General features: G+C 49.1%; 7 protein-coding genes across 7 annotated transcripts; 4 read left to right on the forward strand and 3 right to left on the reverse strand.

The window, feature by feature from the left end:
• Nucleotides 1–881: 881 nt before the first annotated feature.
• Nucleotides 882–1,658, forward strand: BDZ99DRAFT_378677 (S-adenosyl-L-methionine-dependent methyltransferase; the record flags this gene model as incomplete). Its single annotated transcript, XM_033715118.1, has 1 exon — nucleotides 882–1,658. The coding sequence occupies one exon, from the start codon at nucleotides 882–884 to the stop codon at nucleotides 1,656–1,658; it is 777 nt and encodes a 258-aa protein (XP_033582238.1).
• A 54-nt stretch (nucleotides 1,659–1,712) lies between these two features.
• BDZ99DRAFT_193408 (uncharacterized protein) lies at nucleotides 1,713–2,161 on the reverse strand. The gene has a single exon (XM_033713172.1). It carries the CDS (start codon nucleotides 2,013–2,015, stop codon nucleotides 1,767–1,769), a length of 249 nt encoding a protein of 82 aa, XP_033582239.1. The 5' UTR covers nucleotides 2,016–2,161; the 3' UTR covers nucleotides 1,713–1,766.
• Nucleotides 2,162–3,724: 1,563 nt separating this feature from the next.
• BDZ99DRAFT_549889 (uncharacterized protein) lies at nucleotides 3,725–4,447 on the forward strand (the record flags this gene model as incomplete). The annotated part of the gene is made up of 2 exons (XM_033726968.1): nucleotides 3,725–3,757; nucleotides 3,851–4,447. 2 exons carry the CDS (start codon nucleotides 3,725–3,727, stop codon nucleotides 4,439–4,441), a joined length of 624 nt encoding a protein of 207 aa, XP_033582240.1. The 3' UTR covers nucleotides 4,442–4,447.
• A 1,800-nt stretch (nucleotides 4,448–6,247) lies between these two features.
• Nucleotides 6,248–6,532, reverse strand: BDZ99DRAFT_350594 (heterokaryon incompatibility; the record flags this gene model as incomplete). The annotated part of the gene is made up of 2 exons (XM_033714507.1): nucleotides 6,248–6,447; nucleotides 6,481–6,532. Coding segments are annotated over 2 exons (252 nt in total), but the record flags the coding sequence as incomplete, so codon positions are not given.
• A 598-nt stretch (nucleotides 6,533–7,130) lies between these two features.
• BDZ99DRAFT_472580 (uncharacterized protein) lies at nucleotides 7,131–8,695 on the reverse strand (the record flags this gene model as incomplete). The annotated part of the gene is made up of 2 exons (XM_033721786.1): nucleotides 7,131–8,576; nucleotides 8,636–8,695. The coding sequence occupies 2 exons, from the start codon at nucleotides 8,693–8,695 to the stop codon at nucleotides 7,131–7,133; spliced, it is 1,506 nt and encodes a 501-aa protein (XP_033582242.1).
• A 2,760-nt stretch (nucleotides 8,696–11,455) lies between these two features.
• Nucleotides 11,456–13,050, forward strand: BDZ99DRAFT_193433 (uncharacterized protein). The gene is made up of 3 exons (XM_033713173.1): nucleotides 11,456–11,572; nucleotides 11,631–11,984; nucleotides 12,048–13,050. The coding sequence occupies exons 2-3, from the start codon at nucleotides 11,697–11,699 to the stop codon at nucleotides 12,690–12,692; spliced, it is 933 nt and encodes a 310-aa protein (XP_033582243.1). The 5' UTR covers nucleotides 11,456–11,572; nucleotides 11,631–11,696; the 3' UTR covers nucleotides 12,693–13,050.
• Nucleotides 13,051–15,694: 2,644 nt separating this feature from the next.
• On the forward strand, nucleotides 15,695–17,672 carry BDZ99DRAFT_435533 (trichothecene efflux pump; the record flags this gene model as incomplete). The annotated part of the gene is made up of 5 exons (XM_033717486.1): nucleotides 15,695–15,785; nucleotides 15,838–16,414; nucleotides 16,475–16,860; nucleotides 16,999–17,171; nucleotides 17,226–17,672. 5 exons carry the CDS (start codon nucleotides 15,695–15,697, stop codon nucleotides 17,670–17,672), a joined length of 1,674 nt encoding a protein of 557 aa, XP_033582244.1.
• Nucleotides 17,673–18,937: the final 1,265 nt, after the last annotated feature.

An 18,937-nucleotide genomic window follows, 5' to 3' on the forward strand; every position in this document is an offset into this window, starting at 1 on the left:
GATCCTCTCCCATCTTGACTCTTTCCACGGTGTGCTCAACATTCCGTCGTAACGCCTTTGCCATAGTCTTAGTGCCGGTGCTGAACCAGGGGACCTTGGCTAGTGGAGCCTTGGCGGTGACAACTGGAAGCTCACCTATAGGTCGGATGACAAGAACAGCAGCAGGGTTCTGAAGTGGCGATGAGATGGTATAAGGAGATAGGTCCGGCATGGATTTTCCCAAACGACTCGCAGGATCGATGACTTATCACCTCACCCGGGAGTCCACAGGCTCCAGTACCAGCTGCTGGCGGGGATGCTCTCGCGGGCCTACAGTTGGACATGGAAAGGGAGGGTGGCAAACTTGGACTTAGACTAGTGCCTATGGACGCTATCTCATCCCGTGCGAGAGAATGCGCGGTGATAAGAGGTAGACTGAAACCAAAAATAACTTTTCCCAGGTCTCTGCAAGTTAGGAAGGTAATAGGAGGTGATTAAGTCAATCCACTAAGCTCGACAGATATATCATCGCAGGCCAGGAGGTCATAAGGTGGGAGAGTGCGGAATTGGACTACTAGATTCGCCTCCGGAGGTCACCGAGATATCGCGGAGAAGCTCTAGGATCAGATCAAATATTCCTGGGATGCGCCGACGAATCACGCAAAGCAGCCCCGAATTAGACTAGGGATCTCCACAAGAAAGTTTCCGGTATGTCTCCGCAAAGTACGTCCTGTTAATCTCAAAGTGGCTTATAAGTGCTACTACACGTACCCACACAGTGCATCTACAATTCTAAACCCACCCACAACCAAACCAAAATGTCATCAGAACAAGAATTCAAAGCGCCCGAATACCGCCCAGAGTCCGACGCGGAAGGCCAGCGTCTCCGAGACGAACACGACATGTTCAAAGCTGCAAACGGCAACAAACTAATCCTCGCCCCAATCGACCTTACCAAACCTCATCTCCACATCCTTGATATCGGTACCTACGATGGCACATTCCTGGTCGACTTGTCCAACAACTTCATTCCCTCGAGCGCTCGTCAGACGGACAGCATCCTCGGGATCGACCTCTTCGACGCCCATTTCCCAGCCCATCCCAGCGAGGGCATGCGCTTCCAGATCCAAAACTTCCTTGAGCCGTGGCCGCAAGAACTTCTCGGCTCCTTCGACCTCGTCCACCAACGCCTCATGCTCGCGGGCGCAGGCCGCAACACGCGCGCTAATCTGACCCAGACGCTCCGCCTCGTGAAGCCGGGCGGCTGGATCCAGCTCGTGGAAGCCGAGCAAGCGATTGGTCCCAATGACGGGCCAGCAATGCAGCAATTCCTCTTGCTGATGGGGGAGCTATTCGGCTTCATAGGCGTGCCGATGACGTATGCGCATGAGCTGGCTCAGTGGCTTGAGGAGGAAGGGTTCGAGGAGGTTGAGACGAGGGTTGTGCCGATTCCGTATGGGTGCAGGCAGCCGGATGCGGAGTTAAGGGAGAAGGGGTACAGCTCTATGTCTGTGGGCTTGCAGGGTAAGTTGAAACATACAAAGATGATTCCTGGAGGCCTCAAGTCGCTGGATGCGGCGGAGTTGGAAATGCTGGCTCCGAGATTGATTAAAGAGATGGAAGAGAGGGGCGCGGAGTACGTTATGAGGTATGCTTGGGGAAGGAAGCCGGTGGCTTGAGACATAACCCGGTCTGTAGGATATGATTGAAGATGGTTTTGAATTGAGGTGGAATCCAGGCGATTCGTCGAATCTCTCCTCTCTCTTTCTCGAGGCATGAAGACAACGTCAGACACCTGCTCCAGGCCACCCAGTCATAAGAAACGTCGCCAACCCAACCACCGCAGCAGCGAACCTAATATTCTCCATCTGCGGTGCCCCCAAACGATCCAAACGCTTCGCCACCTGCACCAAGTTCTCTCCCCAGCTTTCCATGTTGTCACTATTATCGCTAGCCGTGCTCTCCGGTGTTGTTGAGAGAATCTTCTGGGCAAAGAAGCGCGTCCGAATCTCTCCATCTAAGTCTTGGACAGTCATAGATTTTAGTCCTTCTCCTAGTATTTTATAACGCTGGGCATCTCCAAAAAATTAGATCTCGAATATTGTGTTGCCGTGATCCTTGATCCTGTGGATTGGGTAAAGGAGCAAGCAGCCGGGGACGAATCCTCTTTCTGCCTTGAGCTTCGTGTACTTTCCTGCGAGCTTGCTCCAACTTCTTTCTGGACTTGGAAGGGGAAGGCGTGGGTTGCAGGGAGGCGGTGGTGGTGATGGGGTTATGGATGCTGGCATTATGGAGGCGTATTTGTGTATGTTTGATGGACGTGTTGGCTTACGAGGTTGTTATATGCGGTTGTGTTATTTTCCAACGCAGATCCCCAAGGTGTTTTTTCAGTAGTTTTTCATAGATGAGTTGGCACGAGGTGAACATTGGAATCCTTTGAGTGCCAAAAGCTTGCTGAGAATAAGACATGTTTCTGGTGAATGTGGTAACGAGTTTCCGGAGCAAACTTTGCTTCTACTCATCAATCTATGGTGCACAAGAGATGCTGTAAAGGAGCGTTGAGTGGTAAATGCAGAATTGAAATCGTATCTTTTTTCTCAGTCCGTAAGACCGTCATTAGACATCTATCGTGCATTTTATGGAGCCATGAGGAAACCCGGTACTGCCAACCAAAACAAAGCACTTAAAATCATGATGTTTCTTCATATTCTTATGGTGATTGAGGTGTTAGGGTACTAGGCAGAGTAGTATCGGTGAAGACCAATATTTGGATATAACTAGATAGCGACCAAAAAGTAAATGAAGAGGCTGCGATGAAGATCTATGGACGGAGAAGAACGCTTCTTTGTATGAATCCGTGGAGGTAGTTGTTTGTGCGCAATTGCTATTCGTCCTTCGAGCAAAGAGCCATCCAGACCCAAGAAACTATGATTGTTGGGGTTGGCGATGAGCAATTTGCTGGGTATTGAATTAACTAAGATGTCGATATCCACGGACTAGAACTTTCGTAACATCTTCATCGGTTTCGGAGAATGCTAGCATACAATTGAGCGACGAAAAAGGCCGAGTTATGCTACTATTCCACTGTCGGCAGCAAATAAGCTTTCCTTCCCAAGGCCTGTCCTTCGCGGACCAGAGCATAGATAGTTCGGCGTGCAACTTTGAGAAGCTTTTTCTCATCTCTTCTTCCAGCGTTATCAATCGTTCTTCTTGGTCGCTGCGGGGAAAAGACAAACGAGCATCAATAACGACCCTAGTGAGATAGATGTGGTATCTCGGTGCCGGCCAGGCTGGCAGCTGGTGAAAAGTGGTGAGAACTCTTGTATATTGCTATGTAGGAGGACGGGTATATATAGGCGGAGAAGGGGGGTGCCTAGCACCCCCTTACGCTGGTGAGACAGTCCGAGCATGGCCAATGTTCCACTAGCTGCCACAGGCTACGCCATGTGGCCAATGCGTCCATAATGTTGGAAGCTTGAAAACCTCTTGGATAATAAGTTGGTGATCGAGGCGACAGTAGAAAGAGTTGGCAGCGTAAAATATCGAAGCGGCTTCGTCATGTAGCTGCCTACAAACTCGGAGAATGAGGAGCGCGGGGATGACTGTCGTGGGGCGGATGTAGTCGTCAAAGACGAGAAGTTGACTATCCCATCACACGTTAGTACGCACGGGCATGTAAACAGACTGTAGAATCATCGAAACAAGCCCAAATTTCAACATTTCTCGACCAAATTAATGCTCCACGATGCCTCAAACATTCAGCAATGATTGTGATCTTGTGCGGAAAGATCCTAAGGCCAAAAAGTCCAAACAGCCGCCCCCTAAGCCCAAGCCCGTGCCGGATTTTAAGCCCCTGCATATACAATATTAGGAGGATCCTGGAGAGCCTTGTGTGCCTCTAGGTCTTAATAGGAATAGCCTCCTTAATATCTTTAAGCTATTCTTTAACGTCACAGTGGGTGAAGCTTACGAGTGTCCCTCAGGCCATCAGGCCACAAACGCTTGGCAACTCGCAAGGCCAGTAAATATGCCAAAATCATCACAATACTATCAAATTACTATCAAACCAATGGCTCCAAGCACTCCTGATCGCAAGCCAAGTCGCCATGAATTCTCCACGCATACCCGCACAAAATTCTACAACGCCTATGACCTCAGAAACCCAGGGGAAGGCATCAAAGATGTCATAAAACGGATCAACTTCACCGGCCACTACACAACGTGCAAGAACATGCTCCGGCTGCGCAGAGAGAAGGGCAAGGATGCTGACTACCGGCCTGGAAAGCATCGCAATGGCGAGAGCCATCGTGTGATTACAGATGCGCAGCTTGCTGCTATACAAAGCGACAACAATCCAATGCGAAAGGCACCATTTGATGCCCAGATGCAGTACTATGGCATTCAGGCCACTGTTCGTACGCTGCAGAAGTATAACAAAGAAGCGCATTTCAAACGGATTTAAGATGGCAACTGTTAGAGATATCTCTCACAGGAACATGCTCCTCCGAGAGGGCTACGGCTGGCAGCACAAGGATGACACAGTTAACAACTTTTAGAAGTTTGTACACTTTACAGATGAAGCGCACATCGATCCGCATCAATAGAGTTCTGGCTACATCTACAGGAAGGAAGGATCCCGCTATTCTCCTGCTAATTTACAGCATTTTCATGGAGAAAAGGATCTAGGAGTCCGCCTCCATGTGGCCGCCGATATATCATGGCATTACGTTAGGCCTCTTATATTCTACAACGATAAAAACGACCACCTTAATATTAAGAAACCTCCACGTAAGCCACGCCGTCGCCCTATACGAGAGACTGAGGAGGAATATATATAGAGAGTTCAGGAATGGGAGGCATAGAGGCCACACGGCGTTAATACCAAACTAAAGGGGAATTTAATGACATAAGCCTACTACACTAAGAAGATTCTTCCTAGGTATATTACGCGTCTGGAGGAGCATGATTAAGACCTAAATCAGCCGCAATATTATGGCAGATGCATGCTCCAAGAGGATAATGATAATGCGCATGGCATAAGATTAGTAGATAATGTTGCTCGCCAGCTTAAAGAGTTCATCTTGCGGAGTCGCATAGAGGTCGTTTGGAGAATCAACGAGCTAAGACCCTGCTCTATGTCTCCACTGCCTCCCATTTGCTCTGCTAACCTAGCTTTTCTGTTCCAATGGGCATGTCCAGGACCAACGTTCGAGCAAGGACCTCCAGCCTACTCTGACCTGTGAGGGGGTATGCCTCGTCCAGAGAACAACAGAGGTCGAGCCATGACTCTATCATCTCGCCACTGATCTCGGTCTCAATTTCATCCTCGGCCCGACGTATTTGTTTGCCAACATCGCGTATTTCAGAGACACATTTTCCGAAAACAGAGAGAACAGATCCCGCTATGCGACAAACGCCGTCTGCCCTCCCCTTTGCGCCAGGATCTTGAGGGAAAGCACGGAATCTACGCAGATCTTCCATACAATTTTGCCACGTAATCATCGAGGGACGTCCTCTGTTAAATACCCTGACATTATACCCCCAACTCCAGGATGGGGAGCCGTCTACTGCCACAGACTCCGCATCGTCAACAAATGAGAGAATCCCTAACGTAGGAAGATTTTGTAGGAGCTGCGAGACAAAGTCGGCAAATACTTGTTCAGCGGGCCTAGAGTAGTCCATAACAAGACGCTCATTCACCTCCAGCGGACGTATCATCTCTGCCAAGCCAAGGATAGAGTAAATCCTATCATGCGGGACAGACAAACTAGCCTCTTTAGAGTGATCCGCCAAGCACATTAGACAGCTCAACCACCTCTGTGTGTCTGTCTCTGCTTCAAAGATTCGATCGGTCCAGACCCTGAAAATTTCCGAGTCCATGGCTTCGCCCTCTTGAAATACGGAGCGGAAGCCGACTAGGTGATATCGAGTCCATCCTAGAGGATACAAAGGTTCGAGACGAGGCGTGCAGAACCCGAGAAATGTCAGAAGAGTCCAGCGAATTGCCACCGACTCGGAACAGGATTTCCCGACCCAGTATAAACTCTTGCATAATCCAGGCCCGATCGAACCACCGGTGTCGTTTAAAGAACCGCTCTGTACACTTCAAATGACTCATATATGTTTCGTATGGACAGTCGAATACTCGCTGAACTTCCACCGGGTCTGCAGAAATATTGAAGGATATGTTGTCGTCATCTTGTTGCCCTAAGATAGTGTATATTGTGTTCTTCATCCAAAGTAGTGAATCCAGATTTTCTACATCTTTCCCCAGCCAGACGATGACTCTCAGGGCAGAGAAGTAGATGTCGCCCATTAACAGAACTTGCGACGAACATTCAGCGTCGCTGTTTTGGTTGATACACACCGCATCAACCCATAAATATCCCACGACTTCGTCTCGGAGCTGCGATAAAGCATCGTGCAGGCTTTGTGTTACATGCAAGCGATGACCTCTAATATAGATTTCTGGTTGACTGATGTTTTCTGCACCTTCAGGACTGTGATAGCTGTTGGTCGTTGCTGGGCCCCATGTGTATGACAATGCTTCAAAATCGGGAAGATCGTCTAGCGGATAGTACTCAAGCTTGACATCAATCCTCTCATACTTGTCGGTTGCTTTCTATGGAAGAATTTGCAATAACCGGATATGGCGGTCGTCGGGAAAATTGTTATATTGATAGCCCATGTTAGAATTGACCAGTTCACTACTACTAGTAGTATCTCATCAAGCGAGCAAATATCTTGCTGGGAACAACTTGAGCGATTCCTGCTGAGTGCCTGATTTCGCGGAAAGCATGGAGTAGAAGGTAAAATTGAGGCGCACAGACCTGACTCACGAGCAGCAGAATGGAGTCGTGTAAGCAAGGGCTTCACTGGCGCGATCGCTCATGCTAGCTTTCTGCGATTGATGGAGATGGGCTTAGATACTGTACGATTGAGCGACAGCTCAGCACACAGAGCGAAAGCAGACACGTGGCTGTTCATGGAAATTTCTAGAAGAACGCCACAGTTTTTTCTTGGCACGGTGGGAAAAGGCCCCCACACACCCATAAAACGGCGTTCTAAACGTCCATTTTCAGAGGGGTATTTACCAGGAACCTGTGTTTACTCGTAGACTGGTTAAACTCGAAGTAAAACCCACAATTGGTTTATATTGGTCGAATGGCATAAATCTGCTTGAGCCTCTGCATTTGGCCTCCAATCCATTCTCGTTGCCCAGTCCTCAAGGGACAGCGAGCGGTGAGAACCTCCACTAGCGGTCTTGTGAGCAGATAACCGCCATACGCAGCCGCCGCTGCATAATGATGATCGGAAACCGGGTCCCCTCCAGTATGAGGGTATTGAACATCCTTATCGTCGATGCGAGTAGGCTCTCTTCTATCCCCCAGGTGAAACGGCACGCTGGCACACACGTTGTCGGCTAAATCTTGAATGATCTCCAAAGTGGTCAGTCGTGTGGCATCGGAATCGGCAAAATCCAAATGTTTAAGACAGTTGAGAATTGCCAACTGAAGTTTGATGCGCGAGGTGTAGTATACGTTGAGCGTGGCGGCGATGAAAATGCTTTGGTGAACGTGGCAATAATCGTGATACAGACCGGCGTCGCGCACTCCCTGTGGGATGCATTCTGGACCGGCGACTCGGACGGGCATCCAATAAATTGGAGCTGTGGAGCTTGTCCAGGCTAGTAGTCGTTGGTCGAGCTCGATTGTCCTTTGTAGTATTTCCCACGCAAGGTCCCTCTGCGTAGTCTCTGAGTTGAGACACGAAGCGGCAGCGTGGATATTTGCTACGTCAATATTAAGGTCGTCCAGTATGAGTACCGGTGTTTCTAGAATATTAGGCGTTATTTCCCTCCACTCCGATGGATCAAACGGAGCAGGTTGGGCATTAGCCAATACTCTCGTCACGATTTGGCTTCGTGCGCCAAGCAGAACTCTTTGAGATGTCTTGTTGGTGACTGGCCGCCTCCGTCGTTGTGCAATCAATGAGGTGGTCCCACGAACATGAGGACTGAAAGAACGCGTCCCGGTCATGAATGATACTACCTCTTCGTACATGTCCAACATGAGTGATGCCAAAAGTACGTCGTCCCCAATGTCTTTGTTCTCTTCCAGGGCTTCCCTTAGTGCTGCTACACCTTTCACATAGTGTGATCGTGAAAGCGATACCGAGATGTCTGGCCTAAGTCTGGACCATCCCTCCAGCATACATGAAGCCACTGCGGTAAGAGCTGGCTTCAGTGGTGACGTAGAATCAATCCGAGTCCAGACTGGATACAAACAGTCTAACATGCCTCGACGTACACCGGGGTCCTTCGGCAGCAGAATGTATGAAGAGAGAAAGAAGTTGATGGCATATTGCTCATAGTCTTGGGGTAAAGACTTCGGGATTCTAAGGGAGGCATGGCGCTCTACTTGGGTTTTAGCTGCACCGTCACGATCAGCCTTGTCGATGGCTTTCTTCCTGCGGAGAACTGCATGCTCCGCTACTACGTTTTGGTTTCGCCAGGCAACGTCAAACTGGGACCGATATCCGGGGCATACGATTTGCCTTTTCAGGCAATAAGAGCAGCCAGGCGAGGCCTCATCGCACTAGCCCTCGTCAGTAGTCAATCATTGGACCAGTCCACAACTAATTCAATCAGGTTTACCTTAATACGACGTCTGCGGCACACTCCACAGCCCCTGCTTGGCTTTCCTGTAAACCCCATAGTATAGTGGTGTGCTCGTGATTTACCGATGGCGAATGAAACGAATCCTTGAGATACAGAGCCCGGCCAGTCCGACAGTCATCACTCGCGTATTGCCATGGCGATACAAGCGGATCCTCGCGAGCCGAATTCTAACTAGTGATCGCGAATGTGAGTGAGATTGAGAGAAGAGCGTCACTTTGTTGGAGTTTCTGAACGACGATGTGTGGCTTGCAGTGACGTGAGGGCTCCCCTGATGAGTGCCAAGAATCTCGCGATCTCTACCCGAAAAGGACTAGTTACGGGGCTAGGACCAGCGTTGTCGGCCCAGAAATTGTTCCGGCTGACTAAAGCGTATGGAGGATTAACGTATTTCACGGGTAAGTGGGCCACCCGGGTATGTGGGCCACCCCACCAAACCACAACGCCGAATATCATGAATTTCTCAACAACAAACGCTTGTATTTGATGTAGCTGTCTGCTAGCCAGTTACCTGCCTCTTAGCGCACGTACGTGCATTATGATCTGTTGATGCGCACATGCTGCACTTAGGTTTTGCACGCTGCGGCCGCTCGCTCGCTGCCTCTGGAGCCCCCTCCACGGTAATATTCTGTGCAGCTTGTGCAAGAGAAGACCCTTCTGCCCCTAATAAAATACCCCCCTTAGCTACAAACGTGCGTTTCTTTGCCCTCTTCTTTTTTTGGCGCTGATTCTCCATGCGTAGCTGTTCAACTTCGCGTTCAAGCAGCACAGTCCTTGACATCGCCATTTCACATCCTTTCGCAAGCTGTCGAATTGCATCATCTGTTGGGCTTGGTGGGCTGCGCGTGCGCTGCCTAATTAACCGTTGTATTAAGGCCTTTTGCTTTTGAAGCTCCTCAATATTATGAGGTGTCTCGGCGGCCCAAGATGATGCTTTTGATTGTGGACGGCGTTGGGGTGATGGCGTTTGATATTCAACATGCAGCTGTGATAGTACACGATCAGGGCTGAATGGAACAAGGCCAGTAGCTGCAAATCCCGCCCGTATGTTGCTTTGATGGAGAGCTTCCTTCCTAGCTTGCCTATAGATGGGCAAGAATTCGCGTTTGTCGATGTGATTGACCCCTCGGCTCATAATCTGTTCGATAAGGCGTCCATATGATTGCTTGAGCGCCGAGAAACAGCCTACATCAAGCGGCTGCAGCAGGTGCGATAAATGCGCCGGCATGCATAGCGTGATGATGTTGTGATCCATACAAAATTGGTCGAATTCGGGGCTAACATGGCTGCCATGGCCGTCCAACACAAGCAGCCGATGCGTGCCAACGGTGCGATCCTTTGTATACGCATGGAATAGCTTCAACCAAACAAGGCCGATTTCGTTGGTTGTCCATCCATTATCACTAACGCCAATCGACCAATCGTGTGGAATAATATCGTCCTCGTACCAAGCAGCTTGGTGCATCACGGCATCGAAGATGACAAGCGGTGGAATATCACCCCCCAACGCATTGATGCACTCGATAATTGTGACCCATTCTCGATTGCCTGGTTGTATTGTTCTTGGACGGCCAGCGCGATCTGTTCCAGTAACAACTTTAGCAGCTGTTGCGATAACACCCATTTGGCAGCCAGTCTCATCAAAGTTCCAGGTATCATTATCCAGAATTCCGTATTGCATCTTTATATCATGTACACGCTTATACCAGCCTTGAATAAGAACAGGATCTTCGCATTTAGCCCGTTGATAATCGTACTTGCGACTGAATTTGGATTGTATATCGTTGTGGCGCTTGACAAAGGTTGTCACCCAATTCTTGCCGATGGGTTTGGCGGGTCCATACTGTGCAGCTAACAACGCAGCCATCTGCCGTACAACCTCAATTCGTGGCGGCATACCGCGTTGATCTCTTGATAGAATCCATTCCTTAAGCGTCTCTTCTTGTGCAGGCGTGAGACGGCGATTTGGTCCGATAGAATCGCGTTTTGACGCGGTGCCCTTAATGCGTCGCTGGGCTGTACTCCGGGGCACGTCGTAGGTGCTAGCGGCGGCTCGGAAGCTTGTAATTTGGCCTTGCTTGTATGCATTGATAGCTAGGTCAATTCTGCCCTCTTTGAAGAGGTTATCTTGTTGTTGTGGTGGAGGCATTGAGGTTGTAGTTGTATCACGCGTCGCGTTTCCGGAGAATTTGATGGGGTGGCCCACTTACCCGGGTGGCCCACTTACCCGTGAAATACGTTAGTTAACGTAATCCGCAAGGTAGCGGCCGCCACTAGTTAGGTAGTCGCCGCGCTGGTGCGATTTGGACGTTTTGACACCCCAATAATCTCAACAGCTGACAGCCGTAAGAGTTTCTAAGCTGTAACTTTCCGGGGCTATTTCAACGTTATTAGTCGACTTTTTAGGTCGCTCGATGGTTCCATTTCGTCGTAACTAGTAGAGTTTGGCCTTATCATTAGGTGATTTCTACAATAGACGTAGAATCACACCTACACGTTGCTCTAAGCTTTTTCCAGCTATTAGATAGGGCTTTATAGGATATACACGCTTGAAATTATACTTGATCTTGAGCAGCCGTTGAGGTTACTAGGTTGCCAACACGTCCAAATCGCACCAAAAAGTTAGCGCGGCCACTACCTAGTGGCGGCCGCTACCTTGTGGATTACGTTACTTTCCCCTCCGAGCTAGCTCGTTTAGTCACTCGTACAACACGCCTTACTACTCTCGGTATGGGGTGAGTTCATTCTGTAGCTAGTATCTCACGACGAGTTGCCTTCGCTTCCCTTCCTCACTAAGCTGTCATCAGCTAGATACAAGGGTCCTACATTCATATATTTTCGAATTTCTCACCAGTACTGATTTTGCTTGCTTGCATAGCCAACAGGGCAGGCAGTGACGGTCCCACAAGGGCGGCTGTAAGCCGAGCGAAACTCAAAATTCATAACTTCACGTCTCCTTACCAACTGCACATAGGGTATCAGAATGCGGTAGACCAATTAATGTGAATGTTGCGATAACCGCCTTAACTCCAATAACCCGATGCTAGACTGGTTATACGGATTTCCATCTGCAGTCGAGAAGCTCACGAACTTGCAATCTGCATGTGTTGTAGAAGACATCACACACCCATTTTGGTCTACCTTTGAAAAGAAAGTTATGATCACGCCATCAGAATGGAGGGATGAGAGAGATCGTGACCTTATCGAGGAGTATTATCCGTGGGACTATCATCTACGATGGCTGGAAGGCGTCCCGCAGCTCTCTTGGCTACTCTCCTGTCTGGTGAGCGCGGGTCTTCCTGAAACCTTCAGGTCTCTGCACTTCAACGTTCGTGGGAACTCCTTTCTGTGTCAGACGCATTTGAACAAGCACGACTGACAAATTGAATGGCCCAACTTCGACCAATCTCCCCATGCCCAAAACAAGATTGCTAAGATGTATCCGGTTTTTGAAGTTCTGACTACTCTTCACGTTCGGATGACATACCGTGCAGAAGAAGCCCTCAGTAATCCGGTCATCGAATTGGCGAACCTTATCTTGCGTGCTAAAGTACTAAAAGTTCTTGCCCTTGATATCGGAGAAGACAACTTTACCTGCTCGCCATTTCAAAGGCCTATAAATACTAACCCAGAATTCAACATCCTGAAACATCTTCTTTATGATGGCGCGGGTAATCTCCGAAATCTTCCCTGGCCTCAACTCAGAGATTTGGCGCTGGGAACAGTCTGTACGTTAGAAGAAATACTCTCCGAATTTTTGAATCTACTAGCTCCGAACTTGCGAGGTCTGTACCTTGCAGGACTGTCTTTCTTTAAGAATGAAGGGTCTTGGAGGAGTTTTATCTTTAAGCCACCCACATACCTGAGTTTGGACTACGTTCGGCTTGACTATTTGGATACCTTAGCCGACAATAACGACGGCTTTGAGAGATTTTTCCCAGGCTTCGGCCACGGCGACGGCTACAACGTACTAGAAGTCAGTCAAGAAAATAGCTTTGGTTCCGACGGTACTCAGGATCTTCACAGTTGCCATTGAGAAAACGTCCAGGACTACATCCTACGCAAGGACCATCGAGACACCCACTTTCAACCACCAAATCTTCATGCAACATCACAAGTGCCCCAAACAACGATTCTTTCCTCCGTTAGCCTGAATCGCTGCTACTGGTCGGGGCTCCACGTCGATGTTTCATGCGGTGAGTGACATGGAGGTACAGCATAATTGACGCGGTATGTATTTGAATTATTTGGCGTACTTTCTTCCTGTATTCGTCGATTAACTTCATCTAACTATGCTGCCTTTTTGAGGTATTTGGAGACCCTAGTGGACTACTGGATGGCTTCAGTTACGGCTTCAATGACATTGCTCTTACGGTAAGCGACTGTACAAAAGGATGGTACTATAGCATGATAGCTTTATACCCGTAATTGGAAAGAAGTAAGATCTATATACCTTCCGGAGTTCGGATTCCACCGTGCAGCTAGGCCAAAACGTGATATCTCAAATGGTTGAGGGTTTTATATGCTTTTTCGCACTAGCTCTAGTTGCATTTGGCACATTCGGTCGAGGTCTGCGTATCGTTGGAGAGGACTCTGGGCATCTGGATTTGTGGGGGCCCTATGCAAGCATTGCGCTATTGTCTTTTCGGGGTAGTCTAATTGTCACGGAACAAGGAGCTATCTGCCGTGTCCGTGATGTATTGGATGATGATGATGATGATGATGATGATGTATGAGAGAGAGAGGTCTAGAGGAAGGTGAGGCTATATACAAGAGGTGCTGTGCGCCTGCCGTAGCCCTCACCGCTACTCCCTGACACTAACAGTATTTAGGTCATAGTGGGAGGGTCAATCATAGTGTATGGGGAGAGAGGAGCTTTCATTACCTTGAGTTTCCGTGCGTCTCCAAATCAATATTGAAAATGTTTCGGTTACTTCAATTTCACGTCTCTTCGGTAATTTCCATAATACGCGATCAAGTTTACTATGTCTTTATCAGCCACATCCTCAAGATCCTTGACTTTCGTGTTCTATTTTAGTAGGGTTTCAATATATCCTCGAAGACATGGGTATCGGCAATTCATCCCGCGCGGGACGTCTTCCAATGAGCTTTTTTGCAACGCCAGTTTCTCCCGAAAGAGGCGTCGGGCTTGGAGCCCGATTTGATAGATCATAACACTCTCCACGACCTGTGTTAATAGCTTCGACGCCCCACTGCAACGATCCGTTCACCCGTATGGAGTTCTTCCACCCATCAACCTCGGTCTCAAACACCCTCTGTTGCTGGCTCGTCCACACACTTCTCCTCTCACTTCGCCTGTTCCTCCCTCGCTCTCTGCTGTATTTTCTCCCTCTTTATCCACGTCTTCTAGTCCCTCGGGCCTCCGGATTCACTTAATCTCTTTCCAGACAAATCAGCATATGTGAAAACTCTGCGTTACGAACCTTCCCGCTTTCTCCTTTCTCCATGTGATTTGGGGGTAACCTAGTAGTAGAGCTGATAATCTCCACCATGCAGAGTCATCTCATACATGGGCAAACAAAGATTCTGCGGCAATCTCGCGAGATTTACAGCTCCCTTTAATCCGCAGTCCATTGCTGAAGGCCTGCATTTGTTAGCAGTAGTGTCAGCCGGCGTTCCCTCTGGGGTCGGTCGCCACGATCGAGGCGGCAATAGATATCGGCCTTCTTGAGTTCTAAGTCCGGCTTTTTGGCGTCTGAATCCGGCCTTTTGATTCTCCCTCGCTCTTCTCTCTTTCAAGGTTGTGTCTAAAAATAACTACAGAATACTGTTGAGGCAGTCAAAGAATTGCGACACTCAAATTTTCCGCAGAAGCTAGTCTTCTAGAATTATATGCAATAATGATATTTTACAAAGACTAAGGTAAAACAGGTGTGTTAGGGAACGGCAAGAAAAGATGGCAACTGCAGCATGAGGGACGTGCGCTAATCACTTCAATAAGATCACGGTGTACTTGCACATAGAAATAATTCCATTTCCCTCGTCTGATTTTCAAGATATCATCCCTTTCTAAATCACGTTGCCATATGGGCGTTTACTAGACCCGATATGTTCTGCAACACTGGCTCGGTTAATGCTCCCGGGATACGTGGACCGCTTCGGCAAGCTACGGCATCAACCTTATATCTAACACAAGTCGATTTTCGACCTATGCCATTTCCTACTTTCTCCGTGTCGGTTCTCAAGCGAGTTGGGCCTAGCGGCCTTTTTTACCAGGTACCCTTGCTCTCCGGCATACTGACATGAGGTTCTCTGACACGAAACGGCCCAGCAAATCGAATACGGTCAGATATACATTGGAGATCTGCTACGGGAATCTATCATCCGTAGAAAAGTTATGCAGACACGAAATTACCCCGCAAAATGCCCCCAGATTGCCGCCTTGTTGAAGTTCGAAACCTCGCTCAGAATGTCCCAACTAGGATTAAGTTCGATAGTTACCTTCCCAGATTCTACCAATGCAAGGACTTCTTGGAATATGCAGGGTCGTGTATGGCTTTCTGGATGCAAGGAAGGCAGGGTTCTCCACAAGAATAGATTACAAGCTTCACTCTGAAGCTTGTGAGGACGGTGCATCTTACCCTTGGCCAAACGACCCGACTCTTCCCTGGATCGTCACAAAAAGCAACAGATTATTCCTTCACACCGTGCAAGAAAAGTGGAGTAAAGCTGGCCGATAATATAAGATGACTAGTTCTGCCTTCGCAACTGCGTCCATTACGCTGAAGCCACGAACTGACCGCTGAACTTCCATTGCGCTGTTTCCCTTCTAACTTCTCTTCTGCATTAAATTCTACCCATTGTTGAGATGTCTGTAATGGATTCAAGGACCTCCAAAGAACTGGAGCATCAGCACAGCCCTCCTCAACACCTTGAAGATCCACATAATGAGAACAAATTCGAAGGGGATGACGAAATACCCGAAAAGCCATTCAAGTTTACTTTCAAGCTATTCCTCGCATTTCTTGTAAGCCTTGCACGCATTCAAAGGGTTCGCCAGACCTAGACGCTAAAGCAATGCTACAGTCCATCCAGATCGGGTACATGGCAGATGTTTTCGTCGTTGGCATGGCCCGGACGGATTTCGCGTACATCACCGCAGATATTGGTACATACTCATGCGCCTTAACATACCTCTGGCTTCGTTAAAACATCTTTAGGCCCCTCTCCAAACAACTATGCCTGGCTACTGGTATCGATCAACCTAGCAGGATCAGTCTTGACTCCCGTCGTCGGCCGGCTCAGCGACATCTTCGAGCGCAAAATCTTCCTCCTCGTAGGAAACCTGATCGGATTCGTCGGCTGCGTTGTATCAGCCACCTGCCACTCCATGGGCGCCCTGATCGGAGCTGGCGTCCTGATAGGCCTATCGTCGGCTGCGCACTCGCTCTCGCTTACATGCATCGCAGAAATGGTTCCAAAGCGAAGTCGACCACTGGCAAACGGGCTTTTCCAGGGCTCGTTGATTGCAGCGTCTGCGTTCTCGCCTCTCATTGCTCACGCCTTCGTCCTGCATACGACATGGAGGGATATCTACTGGATGGCTTTTGCTCACAACATCGCCGGCTTCATTGGCGTTTTCATCTTCTACAATCCTGAGAAACGGAAGACTCAGCTGCAGCTTGAGTCTATCGGCACGCGATTTAAGAAGTTCGACTGGTATGGGCCTGTCTTGTATGTCGTTATGTTGACACTCATTGCTATTGGTCTTCTCTTTGGAGGCTCGGCATATCCATGGTAAGTTTTGGGATGTTTACCCATCAGAGTATAGTACTTGCTGACACAAATCCCTCCCAGGATATCCGCTGGAGTACTGACACCGACCTTCCTCGGAGTAGCTCTCATCTTCGTCTTCGCCATTTGGGAGGCCATCCACTGCCCTTCCCCGTGGGCCTTCTTGCCCAAACCGCTTGTGAAGGAATGGCGAACATTCGACACAATTCTTTTCGCACTCTTCTTGAGTGGTATAGGAGACGCTACTACGATTCTATGGTCAGAAGAGGTCCAGATTCTGTACACACAAAAGTCTATCCCACAGGGCCTTTATGGCATGGCGCATGGTCTGGCAGGTCCAGTCTTCGCGCCCCTTGTTGGATATTTGGTACAAAAGGGATATGCGCGATGGTGGCTGACGTTCTTCATAATTGGGTTCACGATCGTGGGAGGTGCGCAGGCTACGCTTTGTAAGTGTCTCTCTCCAGTCTCGCCCTTGATGAAAAGACTTTCTACTCTCTAAACGCCCAAGAGTCGCCTTCAAATCCTATGTAGAGATCTCAGCAATCATATACTTCTAATTTCGTTCACTAACATAACTTTCTAAGCAACCACCTCGCAAGCATCATCCACCGCCCTCGTTGCTCTCTCCGGCGCCTTCTACACCGCCATATCCGTCACAGCAATCGGCATGATCCAAGTCGTCGTCAGGCACGAATACCTTGGAGTCGCCACCGGGATAGCCCAATCTCTCCACACATACGGCGGTGCCATGACCTCGGTAGGCCACCTCTATCCCATCCCACATTTCCACAATCCTCACTTACATAACCAGATCATCGCCCCGGTCATGCTCAAGAACAAGCTCACAGACCAAGTAAAATCCCGCCTAGTGCCCGCCCTGGCCGAGGCCGGTGTCCCCCTCCTCAACCTCCAAGTCGCGGTCGAGTCTTTCCTGGCGGGGGACGTCACCAGTCCAGCGTTTGCAGGGGCGAATCCGCTAGGCTTGCTGAAGGCTGGGCAGGTGCTGAAATCGTGCTATGTGCATGCGTTCGCGTATGTGTATGAGATATGCATCACTTTTGGGGCGGTATCCATCATCTTTGCGTTGTTTAGCAAGAATCTGAAGGAGTACATGTCGCCGGTGGTGGAGATCAGGTTGAAGAAGTCGAAGGGTTTGCTGCCGCCGGATGTGGAGGCTTTGACTCACCGCGTCAAGTCACGAGGGAATAGGAAGGCTGAGAGCGAGGGAAGCGTTGCTGCGAGCAATAGCGGGCTGTGATTTTAGGTCTCTTGGGTGGAGATTGAGTGGGGTTGCTCGAGGAGAGCATCGACTGAGAGTACGAAGGCTGTTCTCTCTAAAATTGATGATATGTCGATGAGAGGGAGATGGTATGATATATATAAGGCTAGTTGAAGGCATACTGCTTTCCTCAGTATGATTGAAATACAGATAGAGCAATTCTCACCTATCAGCGATCCTCATACATCACGGTATCCATTTGACTTACACCCAGACTCTAAAGAATGACGTCCTCAAACTACCACACAGAAGCCGTATGGCCGTTGTGGAGGTTGTGGAAGCAGTACAGTTGTGGAGTCAAAACGGCACTCTCTGACTCCAATGGTGGTCAGCCCAGCAGGGCTTGTGACTAAGGACTGCAATTATTGTCTGCGGAGATGTGGAACAGCAAGTTCACTCATGGATGGTCGTTATCACTAACCTCGGACCATTTTACCAGTGTCACTGCTCAAGATAGTAGCAACAAGGGGGCGGAGATGATGACCTATATCGCTAGCTTCCCACTCACGAAAGCCACACGCACCCATTGGGATCCGATGATCGCCATGTGATTGATAACTCATGCCCATGAAGCTCTCTGTTGCCTCGGTTGATCCACCCAAAGCCATCACAGCCTCCATATATGGTCTGGCAAGGGGGGGTCTGTTGGTTTGCAGGCCGTAGCATCTGAACATTGGTAGGACGCGAGATTATGTACATAAAAGCGCCCTGTTTGCTACCGGCAGTGATTGCTGTAGGTGATTGTCATAATCCAACAGAGTTGAAGCCGACCCAAGCCAACCCTCCGACATGGGAAGGGATGACCGCAACTTTTGACGCAGATCCCACTCCATGCGTTGTATCGACCTATCCTTTTACTTCGTCCCCGTCTCCTTGCAAGAATCTCCATGAAAAAAGAAAAGCAGAACCAAAAGAGCGAGCGAAAGATTTTATACACTTTCAAGATCGGTATCACGTGAGACCACCTGACGAGCTCCACAAAGGCCTCGAACGAGCAAGGCCCAGTAGAATAGCGCGTCTCATGTGGGAGTCCCGTGACACAACCCCTGAGAGGGTATAAGAACTCCTTTCGCGCCTCGATTGAGCAGCATGGAGCAGGATGGGAGTACATCAACACACCAGGATGCGAAATGTGATGGCCTCGGGGTTGGTGTATGCAAAACAACAATGAATATATCTTATGCTGCTTTGGTGGAAGATCAATTTTGTACTGCCCCCCGGATCATGGTGCTGGATTTTGGAGG

The sequence above is a fragment of the Mytilinidion resinicola genome (genome assembly GCF_010093595.1).
Source record: "Mytilinidion resinicola strain CBS 304.34 unplaced genomic scaffold BDZ99scaffold_3, whole genome shotgun sequence".
Taxonomy (NCBI): Eukaryota; Fungi; Ascomycota; class Dothideomycetes; order Mytilinidiales; family Mytilinidiaceae; genus Mytilinidion; species Mytilinidion resinicola.